The 18174-nt window shown below is 37.4% G+C and overlaps 1 protein-coding gene across 1 annotated transcript; it reads right to left on the bottom strand.

The window, feature by feature from the left end:
- Positions 1 to 5339: 5339 nt before the first annotated feature.
- mdka (midkine a) lies at positions 5340 to 14533 on the bottom strand. Its single transcript, XM_051705346.1, has 5 exons — positions 14368 to 14533; positions 8347 to 8429; positions 7925 to 8092; positions 6599 to 6760; positions 5340 to 6193 (listed from the first exon to the last, which is right to left on the bottom strand). The coding sequence occupies exons 2-5, from the start codon at positions 8426 to 8428 to the stop codon at positions 6165 to 6167; spliced, it is 441 nt and encodes a 146-aa protein (XP_051561306.1). The 5' UTR covers position 8429; positions 14368 to 14533; the 3' UTR covers positions 5340 to 6164.
- Between the last annotated feature and the right edge of the window lie 3641 nt (positions 14534 to 18174).

Raw genomic sequence — 18174 nt, 5'->3', positions numbered from 1 at the left:
AACTCTATACCCCCCCCCCCCCCGGGACTATTAATAGGACATGATTACATGGGGCAAGATGCCTAGGGTAAAGGTGGAGTTGGGGTGGTGGAGGGATGCTGGAAACAGCTAAGACCGAAGAGAGGTAAGCAGCTGCTTATATACTCTGGTTGTTAATTGAAAGATTAGATGGGCTCGCTCCTCCCGAACTTACGTTTAGGAACTTCATTTAAAGTTCCTAATCAGCATTAGGTTAGAGAGCCAGTAACAACACATCATCATTATCAACAGAGTAGAGAGATTCCAAGGAAGTATTAAAGTAAAAACCAAAAGAGACATTAGGAAAACTGTAATGAACATGATGAATTGAGTGATTGTATTTATACCCCTAGTACAGCAAAAATGGTATAAATCAAGTCCTTTTGGTTAGTATTATTCGTATTAACAGACAGTACAATGTTTCTGACAAAGACCTCAGATTCTCTATACGTAAACACATGGTTTTGATTGGAGAACATATCACAGCTATTCAAAAACTTAATGAACTATGGAAAATCTTACTGTCTCACAGCATTTGGAAGCATTGCGCTCTTCAGAGAGTTTATGCTTCTTATATTTGAACCTTCCACATGAAAAGCATAAAGAAGGAAGATTTGCTGGTGGACCACAACAGCAGTGTCATCCACCACATTCATACCAAGGCAAATTCGGGACATGTGGCTGAGTTTTGGAGAAGTTAGTCTTATCATTATCCTCTTAGTGTGATCCTCTTGAGCTTCTGGAATAGGTTGAAATTTAAAAGGATCTCCTCAATGGATTAAGATATGCATTATGGACTTTAAATGGGATGAGACACTCTAGACTGGACCACCTGTATGAGAAATGTCGGTGTAAGGTTTTGACCTTACATAAGTGTGTAAATATGTTTAGTTTACATAATGGATATACAGTATGCTCTTGAAAGTATTATTTCTTCCCTGCATTTAATGTCTGGATGTTTGTATTTAGTTGGTGATTTACATGTGATTTTACAAATGAAATATTAAATGTATTGCTGTCTGTATGCAAAACTGTTGAAATCATTTCTAATTTGTGATATACTTGGGAAAAAAATAGATGACTTGTACATTTATTTAAACTGTTTATAAGATGTTCCATTTCAAGCATTTCATTTCAGTTGGGGCACCTAGGACTGTGGAAAATGGAAAATTGGTTTTATTCCCACATCTAAAACAAATCATCATTTAGCAAATATTCACTTCATAATATTGCTTTCTCATGGTGCAATATAGTTTATTCAAAATTTTGCCTGGTTTGTATTTAAATTTAAAGTTCGTAATTGATGAAACGGCGCAATTTAAACCTGAGGGAATTATCTCAGAGACTAATCACACAGTTTTGTTTGAAAACATCTGGTCAGTATTAGCACAAAGGGAGACAAATGTGTTGGTGTTTTGGGGCTTGTGTTCTTACAATACTAACAAACTGCCAGTTTCAGCAATTACAAACTGTACTTTAAAGCATTAAACCAAAGAGGTCGTGGCACTCTGGTCTGTTATTAGGCCTGGCCTGAAAGTAAAATTATTCATTCATCATTTAAAGAACATTAGCCTGATTTTAAGTTCCAGAGACTTGCCTCTCTTTAATCGTCTTGTGTTTGGTTTCATGTTTCTACCTCATAATTAAATTTCCATTCATCAGTCTTCTTCTCTAAACCAGCTCTAAATCTCTTTTTAATGAGTGGTAATGACAAAGTGACTATTATGCCATCGCAAAAGAATCTAAAAACCAGATTTCCATTTTTCCGAATTCATGTTAAAACGTGCCAATTGCTTCTAGTTTTTTTCTTGTGGAGATGATACATTGACTGATGAAGTATAGGGTTGTTCACGTCAACCTAAATCTGTGTCATTCATACAAAGAAATGTCCTGAGGACAATCTTGCAATCAGATCTTTTTCTAAAAATTGCCCTTCTGTAAATCTGAAAATAGCAAAGCCTATCCTTATCATCTGTTGGATGGCAAACATGACTGCCCATTACGCTCTATTTTCTCTGGTCTTCTAATCAGGGAGGCTACAATTTTATCTCAATGTCTACACAATGTTTATTATATAGGTATTCATGCAGAATATTCCTGTATAACAGTACTAGGTGAAGGGCAGTATAAACCCATGTTTTCCCAGTGGAGATGATGGAATGAACACATTAAATTATGGACTTATCTATTGCTGCACTTATAGAGCCAGTGTACATAAGAGTGTATGGTTCTTTTTTTCCTATTGCATAAAAAGATGAATAAAGTCCTTGAGCTCGCTGACAAGGATGGGAGGACAATTATTATTTACAAGCACATCTAGAGCTGTGTTCCAAATGACAACACTGTAGCTACACTGTGCACTTTCACTGTGCATTATGATTAGGCCATTCTGGTGTATGAATTTTCAAAGTGTAGTACCGTCTCAAATGGAACGCTAGCGTTCCTGCTAACTTTAGCGCATTAGCCAGCCTCAGTTCAACACTTATCTCAAATAATGTACATATATACGTTTCATTAATGGTCACATTCACCATTAATTTTACAACTGTTTTTTTTTTTCTTTTTTTCACTAGGCCTATATCATTGCGGCCAGGTAACTCTGTTCCTTCCGCTACATATAGCAAGCAGTGACTGCATGAAGTGTCCAACATTACACACTCCGTACATCATCCGGGTACTCCTAAGTACACTTCTTTGCGCTGCATCTTTAGTGTGAACATACTACTCGCACTGATGCAGCGTTCTATTCAGCTCCGATGTGGGATATTCCACTTGATATCTCCGATCTCCGACCATAAAGGCATTCCATTGCCAGATGCTCTGACGTGTAAGGAAACAAAACTGCAATGCTCACGTTCTCTTAGCAGGGTTTACATGTAACCAGAGATGTGTCCTACCAACCCAATTCAGAATCAATGGTGTAACGCTAGCATTTGTGCTACCGGTGTTTGATTATCAACAGAGAGTATATTATGCCATGTTTAATACCACTGTTTCTGCACAAGCTTTAATATCATGTAATGTAGGAACTTTGACTCATTTATCAATATTACTTATTAAAGGTGCAGTATGTAAGATTCAGAAACCCTTATTATTAATGACACTTGTGGCCATTAAGTGAACTGCAGCCAGCTACCTGTTGCTCGTGCTCATGCTCATGCTCGTGCACACACTCCACAGGGACGCGAGCGAGCATCGGCCAAAACAGTGACGTAACGTACAAAGAGACTGAACGTGATTCACCGTCATCATGCTGACAGATGAGGTAGCATAATTAAAATTACACAGTTATGATTTTTGATTACTACAAACTTTGAGACTGTATATTATATTTGACTCTCCAGTGCTGGAACAGGACTAAAAGTGTGGATATAGGTCTGACTATGCGAGACTGTAGTTTGAAGTAATCACTTTTCTTTGCATGATACATTGACTGCATTTATACGACAGCCTATGTCGGCGTTAGCTAGCTAGCCAGCTTTATCAATAGCTGTTAGCTAAATTTGGTGGATGATGACTGTAGCTGTTTATAAAATAGACTGTACATTATAAATATGTTGACACAATTCAGTATTGATGTGATTCCATCACAACTGTCATTTTGATATATCGATACGCTATTGTTTTATAATAATATAATGTATATATTTTCTGTATAACCAAGTTACGTTACACTATTGAATGGAGCTTTTTGCATTATCTTGAACATTGTCTAGCATTCATTTCATGTGTTATTGTAGTTTACCTGGCTGAATAATTACAGATTAACATTGACATTAACCTGACTTTTAGTACAAAGAGAATATCGTTGAAATTATCTGAAAGTTACGAAGCAAGTTAGCTTGCAATTCATCAGCGTTAGCAGGCAAGATCAAGTTAGCTAAAATTACACAGATCAATCCTTATGGCACTATATTTCACGTGCTTTGCAGTTATGTAGGCTTACCTGTCCAGTAAGAACGCCAAATTCAGGGTCGGTTTTGATCCCCAAAACTGAACGAAGGTCCCTCCAGGAATCAAATGCCCTGTTGATGTTCACTCTAGTTTTCGCTTGACCACAATCACATTCCCGCTTAGCCAGACGGGATTCAGTAGATAAATGTTTTTTTGTTTTGTTTTTTGGATTACTTTGAGTTTGTGTAGGAGTCAGTGTTGTGCTGGGAGCCAGACGTTTGCTGGATTCCATCTCTAAGGATGTGTTCACACTTGGAAGTTTTGGTTCGATTAAAACGAACTACACCTGTGAACAAAACTGTGAACACACCCTAAGATAATGTTACCTAGCGTTGCAATTTGTTGTCGCTGTTGAATAGCGGAAGAGACACTACTGTCTGAGGCAAGGCTCTCGGGAGCGCGCATAAACGTCACATCCTTTGGATTTTCCCGGCAAAAGCGACCCGCTCCCTTCGCATGAAAATCAGTCTACAGGCTTTAATAGGCAACCTAGGAAGTCCGGGAAGGGCTCATTTTTTAAGTTGTGTTACAAGCCGTTCACACATTGGCAAAAAAGTAGAATATTACATGAAAAATGTTACATATTGCACCTTTAAATGTGAATGTTTATCGCTTACTTTGTATATCTCCCTGGGTACCGACATGTTTGTGTGATGTCATGGACCTGCATCACGGCGAAATCGGAGTTGAAAATTTACGTACGAGTTTCGATGGAACGTAGCACAAGTATCTTCTTTACTATCAATAAATACACTGCAAAATGGTGCATAATTGACCCTTCGCTAGTGCTGCGTTCCATTCAACTCGGACGTGGGATATTCCTACTTGATATCTCCGATCTCCGACCATAAAGGCATTCCATTGCCAGATGCTCTGAAGATGACGTGTAAGGAAACAAAACTACGTTTCCGTTATCTTGGCAGGTGTTTTGACTGTCACCAGAAACATCTCCTAGCAAATTACTAGTATGTAATCGCTATTAAATGATGTTTTTCTCTTTTCAAGTGACTGTAATAATTGTTTGCCTTGATTCTAATTTACAGTCTAAAGGTTTTAATCAAATGACTGTGTAATTGAACCATTTCTTTTACAAAAAAACATAATATAAAATTGCATTATAATGTCACTCTATATTCCAGTCCACGTAAACTTATTAACCATTGCATTTGGGAATATTTTGCCAAAAACTGCATCATTCCAGGCAATCTCTCATTCATTTCAATGGGGAGTTCTGCAGAGCTTGTCAGAGCAAGCAACCGTAACCAAGGGGGCCTGAGCTTAGCAAAGGGTCAATTGTGCAGAAATATGCGATTTGGGATGCAGCTTCAGTAACTTGGTATAAATAGTTTGCATAAAGAAAAAAAAAATGGGGTCAGGAGTCTTTAATAATTAGGTGCCACCAATTCCTTTAGGTACACATTACACACAAAATTCAGTAACAAAACTTCACTGTATTTCTCAAATGCTTACAAAATGTTCTTACATAGTCAAATAGTTCACTGTTGCATAAGAGGGGACTTGTCTCTGTGGCGTCCATTCATATTAATACTTGTTCCATATTATAACACTCTGTCACCCCTTATATCTATAAGTAACACAATCATTGTCAAAATGAAAAACAAATTGCATGGGGTATTTTCACAAAAACCATCCTTACATTAACTACAACTTTGTATAGAAAAAGAAAAGAAAAATTGTTTATCCTCAATTTTAGGCTACAAAAGGAGAAGGGTGACTTATCCATATACTACTGGCATACCCCACTAGTAATATAATCCTGTAATTACACAATTTTACAAACCCACATTTTTTTTTAAGTAAAACAGTTATAAAAATAGATGTGTCTGATTGAGTTCTACTGATTGTGTTGTCCTTTAACAAATAAGAGGCCTGAAGCTACACAGATGATGGTAGAGAGAAAGAGAAAAAGAGCTCTCAGCGCTTGTGAATTGGGTAAACTACAGGGCATCACACACTCTAAACAACAGCATTTTATTCTCCTTTCTCCATCACATGTGAAAGAGTAATGTAACGAGTCAGTTACTCGGTACGAAAATGACTTCAGGCTATGTGTTTGTGGCTGTGTTGAGTCATGCTCATTCTTAATCTTCACAAAGTACAGATAAAAAGGCAGTGTTTGGATGACAGATGATCGCTGTGTGTTCAATGCTCCTCTGCATCTCTCGCTCTCTTTAGTTCCCTTTCCCCTTTCCTTTCTTTCCTGTGAAGAGGTTGACACAAAATCATTATTCAGATTTACCAGTAAAGCCAAACCTTTGACAACGCCTCCCTGTCTCACGCTGGTTAGGAAACACATATGCCCAGTGCTATTATTGCTGAAATCCACATTCATATAAGCATATTAACAACAAACCTATGAGTTAAAAGGACTGTCTCTTATGTATAAACAGAGGTTCATCAATTATTTCAGAATCCCAACAGGCCAAGATTACACAATCAGAGGAGATTACATGCATTACATGCTTGACTAAACCGAATCAAACAACTGGTTGCAATGGACTGTAACACCCGTTTCTAGAGTGTTTGCGAAAGCATTTTTTGATAACATTTAAGTATAACAATCATTCAGAGTGAGTTAATTTTGGGTTTGGTGTTGAGAATGTACCTTTGGCTTTGTTTTTGACCTTGGTGGTGCAGGGTTTGGAGACAGAGATGGTTTGCTGACATTCAACATTGAACAGAGCCTTTTGCAGAGTCCCAGAGCGGCTCTTTGTGCTTGTGGCTGCATCACACTCACCCCAGTTACCAAACTTATACTTGCAGTCAGCTGCATAAAAAGTGTTATAATAAAGTATGTATAATAATATAAAACATTTACAACAGACATAAATGGGTGTTTCTTCAACTTTGGGCACTTTAAGTCTTGTTATAACATTTTTCACACTCAGTATTTTATATATATATATATATATATATTTATCTACTAACAATGTCCAACAGTGTATGTATCTTATGCTGAGATTTTTGTCATTTTTTTCTGAAGTCATGAGAAATCCTACAACAGTGTAATTTCCACCACATCTCAAATTCTGTATTGTGTTGGACAGAATTACATGGTGGAAATTATGGTGATGGAAATGACATTTTGTAGGTTTTTGAAATAAAATGCAGTCTTCTTTGTCTTGTTAAGGCTAATTTCAAACTATAGCTTATTTTAGCTAATTCAGAGTACTGTATACTGTATGTTTCCTAAATATACACAATTAAATAATAATTTCACACTTTTTGAATAGCATGGCAAATTATGCGTAGATTGTAAATGAAGCCCAATAAAAATATTCTGCTTAAAAACCATATTTACATTGATTTTTCTTTTTCTTCATGATTGATCATTTCTTTGATTGACTCAGTAAACAAGTTCACTAACTTTATAAATAAAAATAAAAAAAACTTTATTAAGGGTAAAATTGTTTGATGTAGTGGAAATGACGGCAAAACTGGGACAGTTTTTATAGATTTAATTTTCACTCAAGAAATATCAAAATGGTTTATTTTAATCTTTGTTTAGATTATCACAGTTTTAAACATGTAATAATTTGTATTTTTATGATAGATTTAATATTGTTTAATATTAGTTTAGTTTAAAAAGTAAAATAGTAAATAGTTTAATTTTCAAAGTCTGGGTCTTGGCCTTTGAAAGTAATTTGAAAAGTACCAAAAATAAATGGCATGGTAAAAGTCAGTTTTAACTTGACCTTTATATAACAAAAGAAAAAAAATGTTTGAATAAAAATCAGCCTGAAGTGCTGAAGTTGAAGAAACACCCAAATACAGAGCAGCACAAAAATACTACTGAAATTCTACTGGAGCTATGAAAGAAATTAATGTAATTTATGTTACAACAGTCAAAAAGCTAATGGAAATGCCAATGTCCAAATATTGTCATTAGACCACAGCTTATTGATTAGTGGTATTTCATAGTTTTGCTCACCTCCAAAACTTTTCTTCCAGTTGCAGGGCAATCTGCATTTGACTTTCTTGGTCTGCTCGTTACAGGTGCCCTCCCTCACGCCTTGACCACAGTCCCCGTTATTGGGTACACAGCTGCCATAGCGCCACTCTGTACAGTCGGCACCTCCTTTACCACCCTTACTCTTCTCTATCACACAACATACAATACAGACAATACAGTTATTTCATGTGACTTGTTTCACTTGCCCTTTAAAACATCAGCAGCATAAAGATCACAGCAACTCAGTTTACTTCCTACAGGTGCACAGCTGGCATGTGCTCTCAAGCTCATTTTCACTAATATGTCGGTAAGCTCAAGGCTCAAAGTCACCAATCACATTGTTATAAGGGGGAGAGGAGAGAAAGGAGAGATGAAGTGATGGCCTCTGCCATGTTTGATACCTTTCTTGTTTTTCCCAGCCTCTGAAGTCACGATCATTAAGGCCACGAGCACCACGATGAGGGTGTAAAACAAGCCACGCATTCTGAAAATCAGAATAATGGTTATCAATCATTTCATTAGGCATACACAGCTCTTATTTATCAGATCACTGAAGTTGCTACATAGAGAAACTGAAAAGATCAGTTGCTGCAGTGCTTCACTTCTGTAAAACAGCAACAATAATCAAATATGGTGATATTGCACTTTAAAAAATTATTCATACAGTTATCAAAGGGCAGGTCAGTTATTGACCCGTCTATTCTGCCCTTTAAATATTTCAATTCTCCAATTAAAGATGAAAGTATGGAGCTGATAAAGATGATCATTCAGAATGATTAATTAGATCTTCACTGAGTGAATCCAACAGCATTAAAATGTCACAGTCTTGGCTGCTGCAAACAAAATATCAGAGTGCTGAAGTGTCACAAATCTCTGCAATCACACTGCAACCAAATTATAATGTAACTACAGCGCTTCAAATTCTACAGCCACCCACAGGAACATGCGCACACACACAAACGGCACACTAACACAAAAGCCCACACAAAACACACAGGACGATGATATAACAGCCAGTGGAACAGTAGCATGAGTAATAATTTTTCTTACAATTATGATAACGAAGTGCCTGGCACCAAAAGCACTGCTGCAGTACTGGCTTGTTGATGTGGCTTATCAAACACAATCTGGACAACCAAAGTGACAAAACATACAAAATGACGCTCACAAACACAACTGAACATTCCCCAGCAGCCCTATTCAGGCTCAGTCTAGTTCACTTTCTCAAAGAAACAGAATGAGTGTGTGTCTTTGAATCAGTCCTTCTAATAAAGCAGTAACTGAGAAATACCCCGATGACCTACTATTTCCAGTGAGATTCTGAAGTGCAGATCGACTAGACACTTAACGATCCCATAATCCCTCAGGAGCTGAGGAGATGTCACGTTCAAAATGCTGGATTTAAAAGAACGGTGGTGAATCGCAAGTCGGACAGCTCCTCTCAACCGTAAGTGCTATATACAATATATCAAGATCACTGTTCCTTGTGCTTAAATGGTGCTTGTTTAACAAAACCAGAGCAGATAGTTTTCCCGGTTGTTGTTTTTAAGTCATATAGTCAGGTCACGAGACATTGCCCACGTCCCCGGATGAAGTATGTCCGAAATCTATTCATACTACTCGCATGCATACCTAAAAGAATGTACTATTTTTCCAGCATATACGTGCATCCTTCATCAAATACAGTACATACAGTACGTGGTTTCGGACGCAGTGTTCACATCTGTTCTCTCTCTCCTATCTCTCTTTGTTCAGAGAACTGTCCTCAGCTGTGTACACACAGTGTAAATTAATAAATGTTTGAATAAAAAAAAAATTGCACTCATTTTCTGTTCTGCTTCTCACTATGACAGCATCCAAAATGTGAAAAATATGGAGGTCCCACAGTGCTCATAACATTGGGGAGGATTATTTCCACTACCACTGCAATAAACAGGTAAAAGTTGCAACGTTAAGATTTTTTCTCTAATAAAAGAGTGTCATTTGTTTAAAAAAAGAAATTTAAAAAAAGAAACATCTCAGAGGAGTAATTTCTCATGTAAACACTCTACTTCAAGCTCTATCCCCTGAGTGTGTGAACACAGCATCTCCATATATGGATTTTTTTGTTTATATCTGTGACTCTGGCTGTGTGAGTGCACTCTTCAGCCTCTGCTTGTGATCTCCATGGCGATGGTTCGTCTGCGTGCTGGGAGATAGCAGGAGTGTATTGTCTGAGGAGAAAAGAATCATCACCACAGGACGCCATTCTTCTGGAACACTCCGTGGATATGAAGTCAAAGGGACTGAACCAGCAGCTCACAGAGGGACATACAAACACATATATGGACCCACACAGATTTCAGAACTCACATTCACACACACACAGCTTCTCACAGCCACATTTACTAACAACTCAGCACCATTGTTGGTGGGGGAGTGACTTTTTCATCAATAAGACATCCCTGGTTTAGAGTGTGTGAAGGTCTGTTAGCAGGAAAAGCAATTAACGGTAATAAAAGCTGATCTCCTGTTGAAAAAGAGGATGGTTTCTGAAAGATGCAATAAAAGACTGCTGAAAGCTTCCAGAAGGAGCTGAACTGATGAAAAGGGTTATAGTAATGTCTTTGAGGATAATTAAGCACCTATTAGGTCCAAAAAAGTCTCCTCTACTTCTCTGAAAACCTGGTCTCATAGAATCACATTAGTATTACTAAATTTTTGCATCGGCTCGTTGCACATATCATGGCACTTACCTGGTGAAATTAACACTAGAGGCACTACAACAACAATGTATTTTATTAACTTTAGATTGATCTGATCGCAAAATGTTTTAGACCCCTTTTAAACATGTATTTAACACTGACCAATTGTGATCGGATCACCTGAAATCTTAATTTTTCTTAATCTTAATACCAGGTCTAAAAGGGGTCATAGAAGCACCACAAAATGATGTGGTTGCTTCAGCAATTGCGTTTTTCATGTCACATTCGCTTTTAATGACACTACTGGTTAGGTTTAGGTTTAAGGTAAGGAAGTTGGTTTAGTTGATTTAAAACTCGATAGAGCACTAACCTCAAAAACCTCACATGTTTGGGATTTAGCAAGGTATGGTATTCTTAATATGTGTATAGGAAGCGGCAGTACTGCTCATATTGACCGTTCCATTCTGGAGGGCAGTGCTGACCCAACCAGTCACATGTTGTTGCGTGTGTGGAATATTCTGGACTTTGAGAGATAACAGAAGCTTCACTCTCGCTATGTCTTTGGCCCGTAACTTTCAACTCAAACTCTTGTTCAAGTAAAAATGGCACCCTGCATCACTCAGTCGCCAGGCCTTTATAGGTCACCATAAGTCGCGGCAGTAAAAATGCTCTCTACCTTTCTTTTCCCCACACTCTTTGGCTTTCAATAGGACCGGCCTGAGAAGCAGACACTCAGTGCTCCTCCAAAGCAGTTTATAAAATATTCTGTTGACCCACTAAATCCAGAAGCTCCCTTCAAACAGTAATTAAGTGTCAGGCGCTCAGCTGAGCGTGACTAACCTCTCTCAGAAACCACAAATCTCAAGCACCCCAACCCCCATTTTCCTGGCCCAAAAATGTCTTCACCCCCTCTCTGTGTCCAAAAAAATTCCCCTCCTCACCTTTTTTTTCTTCTCTTTTCTGACCTTTCTCTGAAATCTCTCAACAGGCAGTCTTCTTTGTGCAATGCATGTGTGTGTGAATGTGAATGATGGAGGGAGTTCCAGACAGCCTAATGAGGCAGTACAGACCTGCTGGGTCCAGTGTGCGTGCACACACACACACATGCTCTCACATATGTGTAGAAAGCCCCATTCCTCACATACTATAAGGACCAAACCCACTCATCATACGCCATGGGGCTTCCATTATCACAAGCACAGAGGAATGCAGGACCGCTGGACACACACAGTTTCTCCTCTCTGCTCCCCTCCCATTTTTTCAGTGCAATCCAGCACCCACTGTTTAAGTGTGTGAGTCTCTCCCAGCACAACCAGCTGGACTTCCAACTCATTTACATAGAAGAGAAAACAACACAAAGCTCTGACCTACTTCACTCATAGTCAGACATATGGCGCGGTTTCACGCATATCAGCGCCCTCTTTTCAATAAAAGATTTTCATTTGGGGCCTCTCCTTTCAGCAGCTCTTAAATTCATTAAACAGAGGTGCTTTCATTAAGTCTGCAGTGAAGCAGGCGCTTGAGGCTGAGCTGGTACTGATACAAGAGTTCGCATACTGCATCTTCAGAGACACAGTATGGGGGGAGTTCAAGTCAGCACTGGCTTTATCAGTCATCTAAACCACAGACAGATATGGGGGAGGAGAGAGACAGAGAGGTCTTCAAACCAAGAACAGCTGTTTAAGTTTACCTCAGCACAGGATTTACTCAAATACAGGTTTGAGGCTAGCAGTCATAAATCACTGTGACTCTACCATCATTCTTTCTGATAGGCTTGTGCAGCTGTGTGATGTCCACACACACACACAGGCTGTCACAGGCTCAGTGCTGTAAAGCATTAGGTAATCGTTACACCAAATGCTTTCTGACAGAAATTGTGACCAGTGTACTGCACACTCTTACTTAAATCAACATGTAACAGCATCCCGCTTCTTAAAGAGAAATCATTGACTGAGACACCAACTCTGGCCTTTATATACACTCCCTGTGGGCATACACACATACAGTTTTTCCAGAGCTTGAGACACAGCTCTGCTGCTTAAAAGCATATAGCTATTATGTGGAGGGAAAGAGTCCTGTGAAACACATTCTCTTCTAAAGTAATGTGAAATAAACCCTTTAATGCATATGAAATTCATATATATAACAGAGTTATAACTCTGTTCTGAAAGTTTTAATACAACTTTTGTGATCCATTTCACCCAGAAATATTCAATCAAATGGGACAGACGATACATATCCATTTCATACAATGTTTGACCCCTACGTCTCCCTTGAAGGCACACCAAAACAGGGCAGAGGCCAAAAGGTTGAATGGTTACAACTTTGCTGAAGTGCTGTGGAGTGGTATAGTTTGAAATGTAATCCCTTTAATAGGAGTGCAATTTTTGCACTTGCTTAGTCCCTCTCTGGGAGGAAGAGGCCCCAAAAGTGTCTAAAGAGAGAGAAATTAAAGAGGGGGCAGGTCAGAATGCAGGTCAGGTGAAAAGATCTCTGAAAGAGCAAGAGAAGAAAAGATGGGACGCGGTCCTCTTCCTTTTTGCCCTGCACCCTTTGACCATGCTCACTTTAATCACTCCACTGAACAGAAGAAAGAGGGAGTGAATGCAGCCAAGTGCATTAAATACACAATGATCTCGAACACACACACACACACACACACACACACACACACGGGGAGAGAGAGAGAGAGAGAGCGAGAGAGAGAGAGATCTAAGCAAGAGAACCAGCTCCTCACACACAAACTTGTTTTTATATCATTGTGGGGACTCTCCATAGACTTCCATGCATTTTATGGATTTTATACAGATCTAATGATAATTTCTGTCCCCTACCCCTAAACCTAACCCTCACAGAAACCTTTTTGCATTTTTACATTTTCAAAAAAACATTGTTGAGTATGTTTAATAAGCCATTTACCAGGTGATCTCAGGTTTTAGTATCCTTGTGAGGACATTTGGTCCCCACAATGTAGTATAAACATGTACACACACACACACACACACACACACATTTCACATGTATTGTAAATAAAACAGGCATTATTTTTTTTTTTACTACTTCATCTACAGTCATGATGACAAAGTAAAGGGAAAGCAAAAACAAGATAACAGTGAGCATACTCTTACTTTGCAACACTTTTGGTTAAGTGTGGAGTGGACCAGACACATTTGAATAGAAAATAGGCTGCTTTTTGTAAATAAATAAATAAACAAACAACGTTTGTGTCTCCAAAACCCAGTGAGGGAGCTGAGCTGATGTTTAATGCGACGCCCAAAAAAGCTCTATGGTAATTCACTTGGTTTTGAGACACAAACAGTAGATCTGACATGACATCATGAATGGACAAAATAATTGCATGAAGGAACTTCAGCCGCGCGACATATCGACACTGAGTATTAAATGTTAGCGCACTTCAACGACTGTTGTTAGTTTCAATAAATCATTTCACTCAGCACGTTTTTTTTTTTTTTTTTTTTTAAATATAAACCAGTAAACCTGTGCATGAAACAGTTACAAAATCAAACGTAAAACATATTTATAGTCCACGTTTTGTTCGTGTTCAGACACTTGTCATCAGCGCGAAAAACATCTACATAAACTATTTATAGATTTTTTTTCAGTCGTTCTGAACTTTCCATTACACTTCTTAAAAAGTTAAAGGTGTAAAATATGTAGGCACATTGGTGCGATAACAACTGTTGAACCCTTCTGATGGAGAAAAGGAATAAAACTTACTTGCTCTCTGTGTTGTAAGTTCCCACACTGAAAGAGATTACGTGTGTGAACTCTTCTCCAGCATTCGCCTTTATGCGCCGCTCCGGCTCTTTGTTTCCCCTAAAACTAATTTAATCGCTTTCACTCCCCCCTGAACCCCATTTAAATTAACCACCCGTGACGTCACAGCCACGTCAACATCAGTCAATAGACCTAAGGCACAGACGTGAGACCTACCATCATGTTTTACAGTATTTAAACAAGGAAATGGTGTGGCCTGTTATGTTAATTACATTTTGCCCTCGAAGAAGCAAAAAGCTATTCAAATTCAAAATACAGGCATGTGTTTTCTTTTAAGTCTTTATGTATTATTGTATACTTAATTGTACAAATCTATTTGTACTGAAGGCTATTTGTATTGTATTTGTTTATTGATCAATTTAAAAAAGAACATAAGATCTGTTTAGTTAACCTAAAAGATATTCCATAATAATAATATAATTTGTAATAATATAATAATAATTTGATAATAATGCATGCAATAATGCATCGCAAAACATTTATATTGTTAGTGGCCACAACAACAACAAGAAAGAAAGAAAGAAAGAAAGAAAGAAATCAAAATAGACGTCACCTTTGGTTTAAACATTAGTTCCAGGGGAAACTTCACTGAAGCTGTGAGTGACTTAAGAAACAAGGCACAGGGCAATTGTACCATTTGAAGAAATTTTAAAATATAAACAATTGACATCCCAATAAGTTTCTAGCTATAAATATATATATATATATATATAAAATTCAATCTGTTATAGAGCCCTTTTTGTTCTATGAACATGCTGTCTGGGATCAACATGCAAATAAAAAAAAATGTAACAGTTCAGCACAGATTTTGCCATAAGGATATCTTACGAGCACAGCAAAAAAAACAAAAAAAAAAAAAAAAAAAAAACACCAGTAATGCACAGCTGAATTAATGACTTTACCTACTAATAATAAAATGGCAAAAACAGGCAGTATTGGCTTTGCCACCTAAGCAAAAGAGACAGCCAGACCCTCTGTCCATCAAGTGATGTTAGAGATGGCTGTGTTCACAAACAACTTTGGCAGTTCTCTAGGATAGAAACTCGATTAGACCAAATCAAATAATCAAAACATAACAGCAAGCATGAAGTGGTGGAATATCTGACTCCTGTGATTATGCACATCGATGTATATTGACATAACCTGATTGTGTAATGGTATATGGTAACAAGGCTTTTCACTGAATCATACAAGTACATTTGAGTTCAAAAAGTCAAACAATGTTGGTGTTTATACTGCAAACTTAACAACTAAAAAGTTTTAAAACTACTTTTAAGCATTTCATAGGCTATAGCTTCTTTTTAGCCTGCTATGTGATTTTTATATGGGTGTGTTTGTGATGTGTGCTGTTAGTTTGTGCAAGTTTGTTTAGACCCCTGAGGGCAGAAAACAATGGCTCAATAGAACAAATGTTGAAATCAGATAAACAGTCTCTGCAGGCTGAAACAAGCCAGAGCAGAACACAGCAACAAACAGTGACGTAGATTTTGGTCACAAACTCTCCTATTACTTTACAAATGCACACTTTTCGCACAGACTCATTGCAGGAATGCATTAGATGAGACTTTTATATTGTTGATAACAAAATGAAAAGGAGAATAAAGTACATTATTAAACCACCATTTCAAGTGGCGATCTGAAAAGGAAATCACTCCTCCTTGCTCTCCACAGTGAAACCTCTGTCTAACAACAGAGGACCAGATGGAACAATCACTGTTTGAATAAAAGGGTCGTCACAACCACAAATGATCAACGATACCCCAACACTCCTACTCTCCCCACTGTCTGATTCTTTGGATCTACAGGAAGTCATGGGAAAGCTTGCCAAATGGGCAAAGGGTGAACCAGCGTGTGAGTGTTTGTCCATGAAAAGGTGAAAGAGTTGAGGATTAAGACTGTGCTCTCTAAGAGCATTCACATCGCCATTAATCTAAAAGACAAGGGTCACTTGAAACATGACCAGAAGAATGGATCCTGCACTTCCTCTAATTTCATGACACATATGCAAGTCTTTATACTGCTCTAAAAGCTCATAAATATGTAATATAAAATGACTGCACAGAGTATTAATAATCTGGAGATTTGCAAGCATCCCCCAAATTTTTCTCTGTATAGTGAAGACATTATTATGGGACTTTAATGTTTTAAAAATATTATCATTAATATTATTTTGTTCTGAAGAAACTTTGTTGGAGAGTTCAAACTAGCAACTGTGCAAAGGTGATCATCAGCTGCAAACTGACTGATAAACTGTCAAGTGTCATTTGCATAACAAATAAGCTGAAAGGGTATATTGGGCTAAGAGTAATAATAATCTGCTTATTGTTATTTTTTCCCTATTACATTTTTAACCAGTGGAAAAAATAACTTCACAATTGTAGGAAATAACATAGTTTAGTAATAAAAATGTATTTGGTACTGATGACCCCAAACACCCCTAATTACCTGGCAACATCCTGTATATACATATATACACGGGGAGTAAGGGAATACATGTAACGGGATTACATATTTAAAATACAAAATATAAGTAACTGTATTCCACTACAGTTACAGTTTAAATCACTGGTAATTAGAACACATTTGATTACTGAAGAGATTACTTTGCATTTTATTGTCATTTGTTTCATTTAATATTTAGTCAGATGGAAAACGTTTATACATATAAATGATGCGATCCAAAGTGCATTTGAACAGTGGTGAAACATTTTCTTATGATGTGTTACATTCATACGAGCAGACAGAGAAGTAAGTTTGAAGTAAGTTTGGAGCAGAAGAAATAGAAATAAACCTTGTGTAAATTGTCAGATTTACGCTAAGACAAAATGCTATTTCTAGCCATTATACATGCACATGTTACCAGGCATGATCATAGAAAGTTCACGATCATAATTTTTTTTTTCTAGTAAGACCTTTGATATCAGGGCAAAAATCATATTCTTGATAATAATTTGTGTATTGTTTTCCTGTAAAAATATCTAAAAATCCTTAAAACAAGATCAGTTTGTATCAACACTGCATAAGATATTTAGGTTTTTCAGAGAATGTATTTTTAACATGTGTATTTTGTCTTACTGTACTGACAGAGTTTTTATAGTCAAAACAAGTGAAAAAATCTACCAGTGCTGAAGAAAGTAATCCAAAGTATTTAGAATATGTTACTGACCTTGAATAATCTAACGGAATACGTTACAAATTACATTTTACAGCATGTATTCTGTAATCAGTAGTGGAATACATTACAAAAGTAACCCTCCCAACCCTGAATATATATATCTGCCTGATTTTATACATACACTGGCGGCCAAAAGTTTGGAATAATGTACAGATTTTGCTGTTTGCTGAAATTGGTACTTTAATTCACCAAAGTGGCATTCAACTGATCACAAAGTATAGTCAGGACAATACTGATGTAAAAAACAGCACCGTCACTGTTTGAAAAAAGCAATTTTTGATCAAATCTAGACAGGCCCCATTTCCAGCAGCCATCACATCAACACCTTATCCTTGAGTAATCATGCTAAATTGCTCATTTGGTACTAGAAAATCTCTTGTCATAATATCAAACACAGTTGAAAGATATTTGGTTCGTTAAATGAAGCTTACCATTGTCTTTGTGTTTGTCTTTGAGTTGCCACAGTATGCAATAGACTGGCATGTCTTAAGGTCAATATTAGGTCAAAAATGGCAAAAAAAGAAACGGCTTTCTCTAGAAACTCGTCAGTCAATCGTTGTTTTGAGGAATGA

This window comes from Myxocyprinus asiaticus, chromosome 1, assembly GCF_019703515.2.
Source record: "Myxocyprinus asiaticus isolate MX2 ecotype Aquarium Trade chromosome 1, UBuf_Myxa_2, whole genome shotgun sequence".
In the NCBI taxonomy this organism is placed as follows: domain Eukaryota; kingdom Metazoa; phylum Chordata; class Actinopteri; order Cypriniformes; family Catostomidae; genus Myxocyprinus; species Myxocyprinus asiaticus.
The sequence above is the reverse complement of the archived record's forward strand: the minus strand, read 5'-3'. Positions and strand labels throughout refer to the sequence as shown.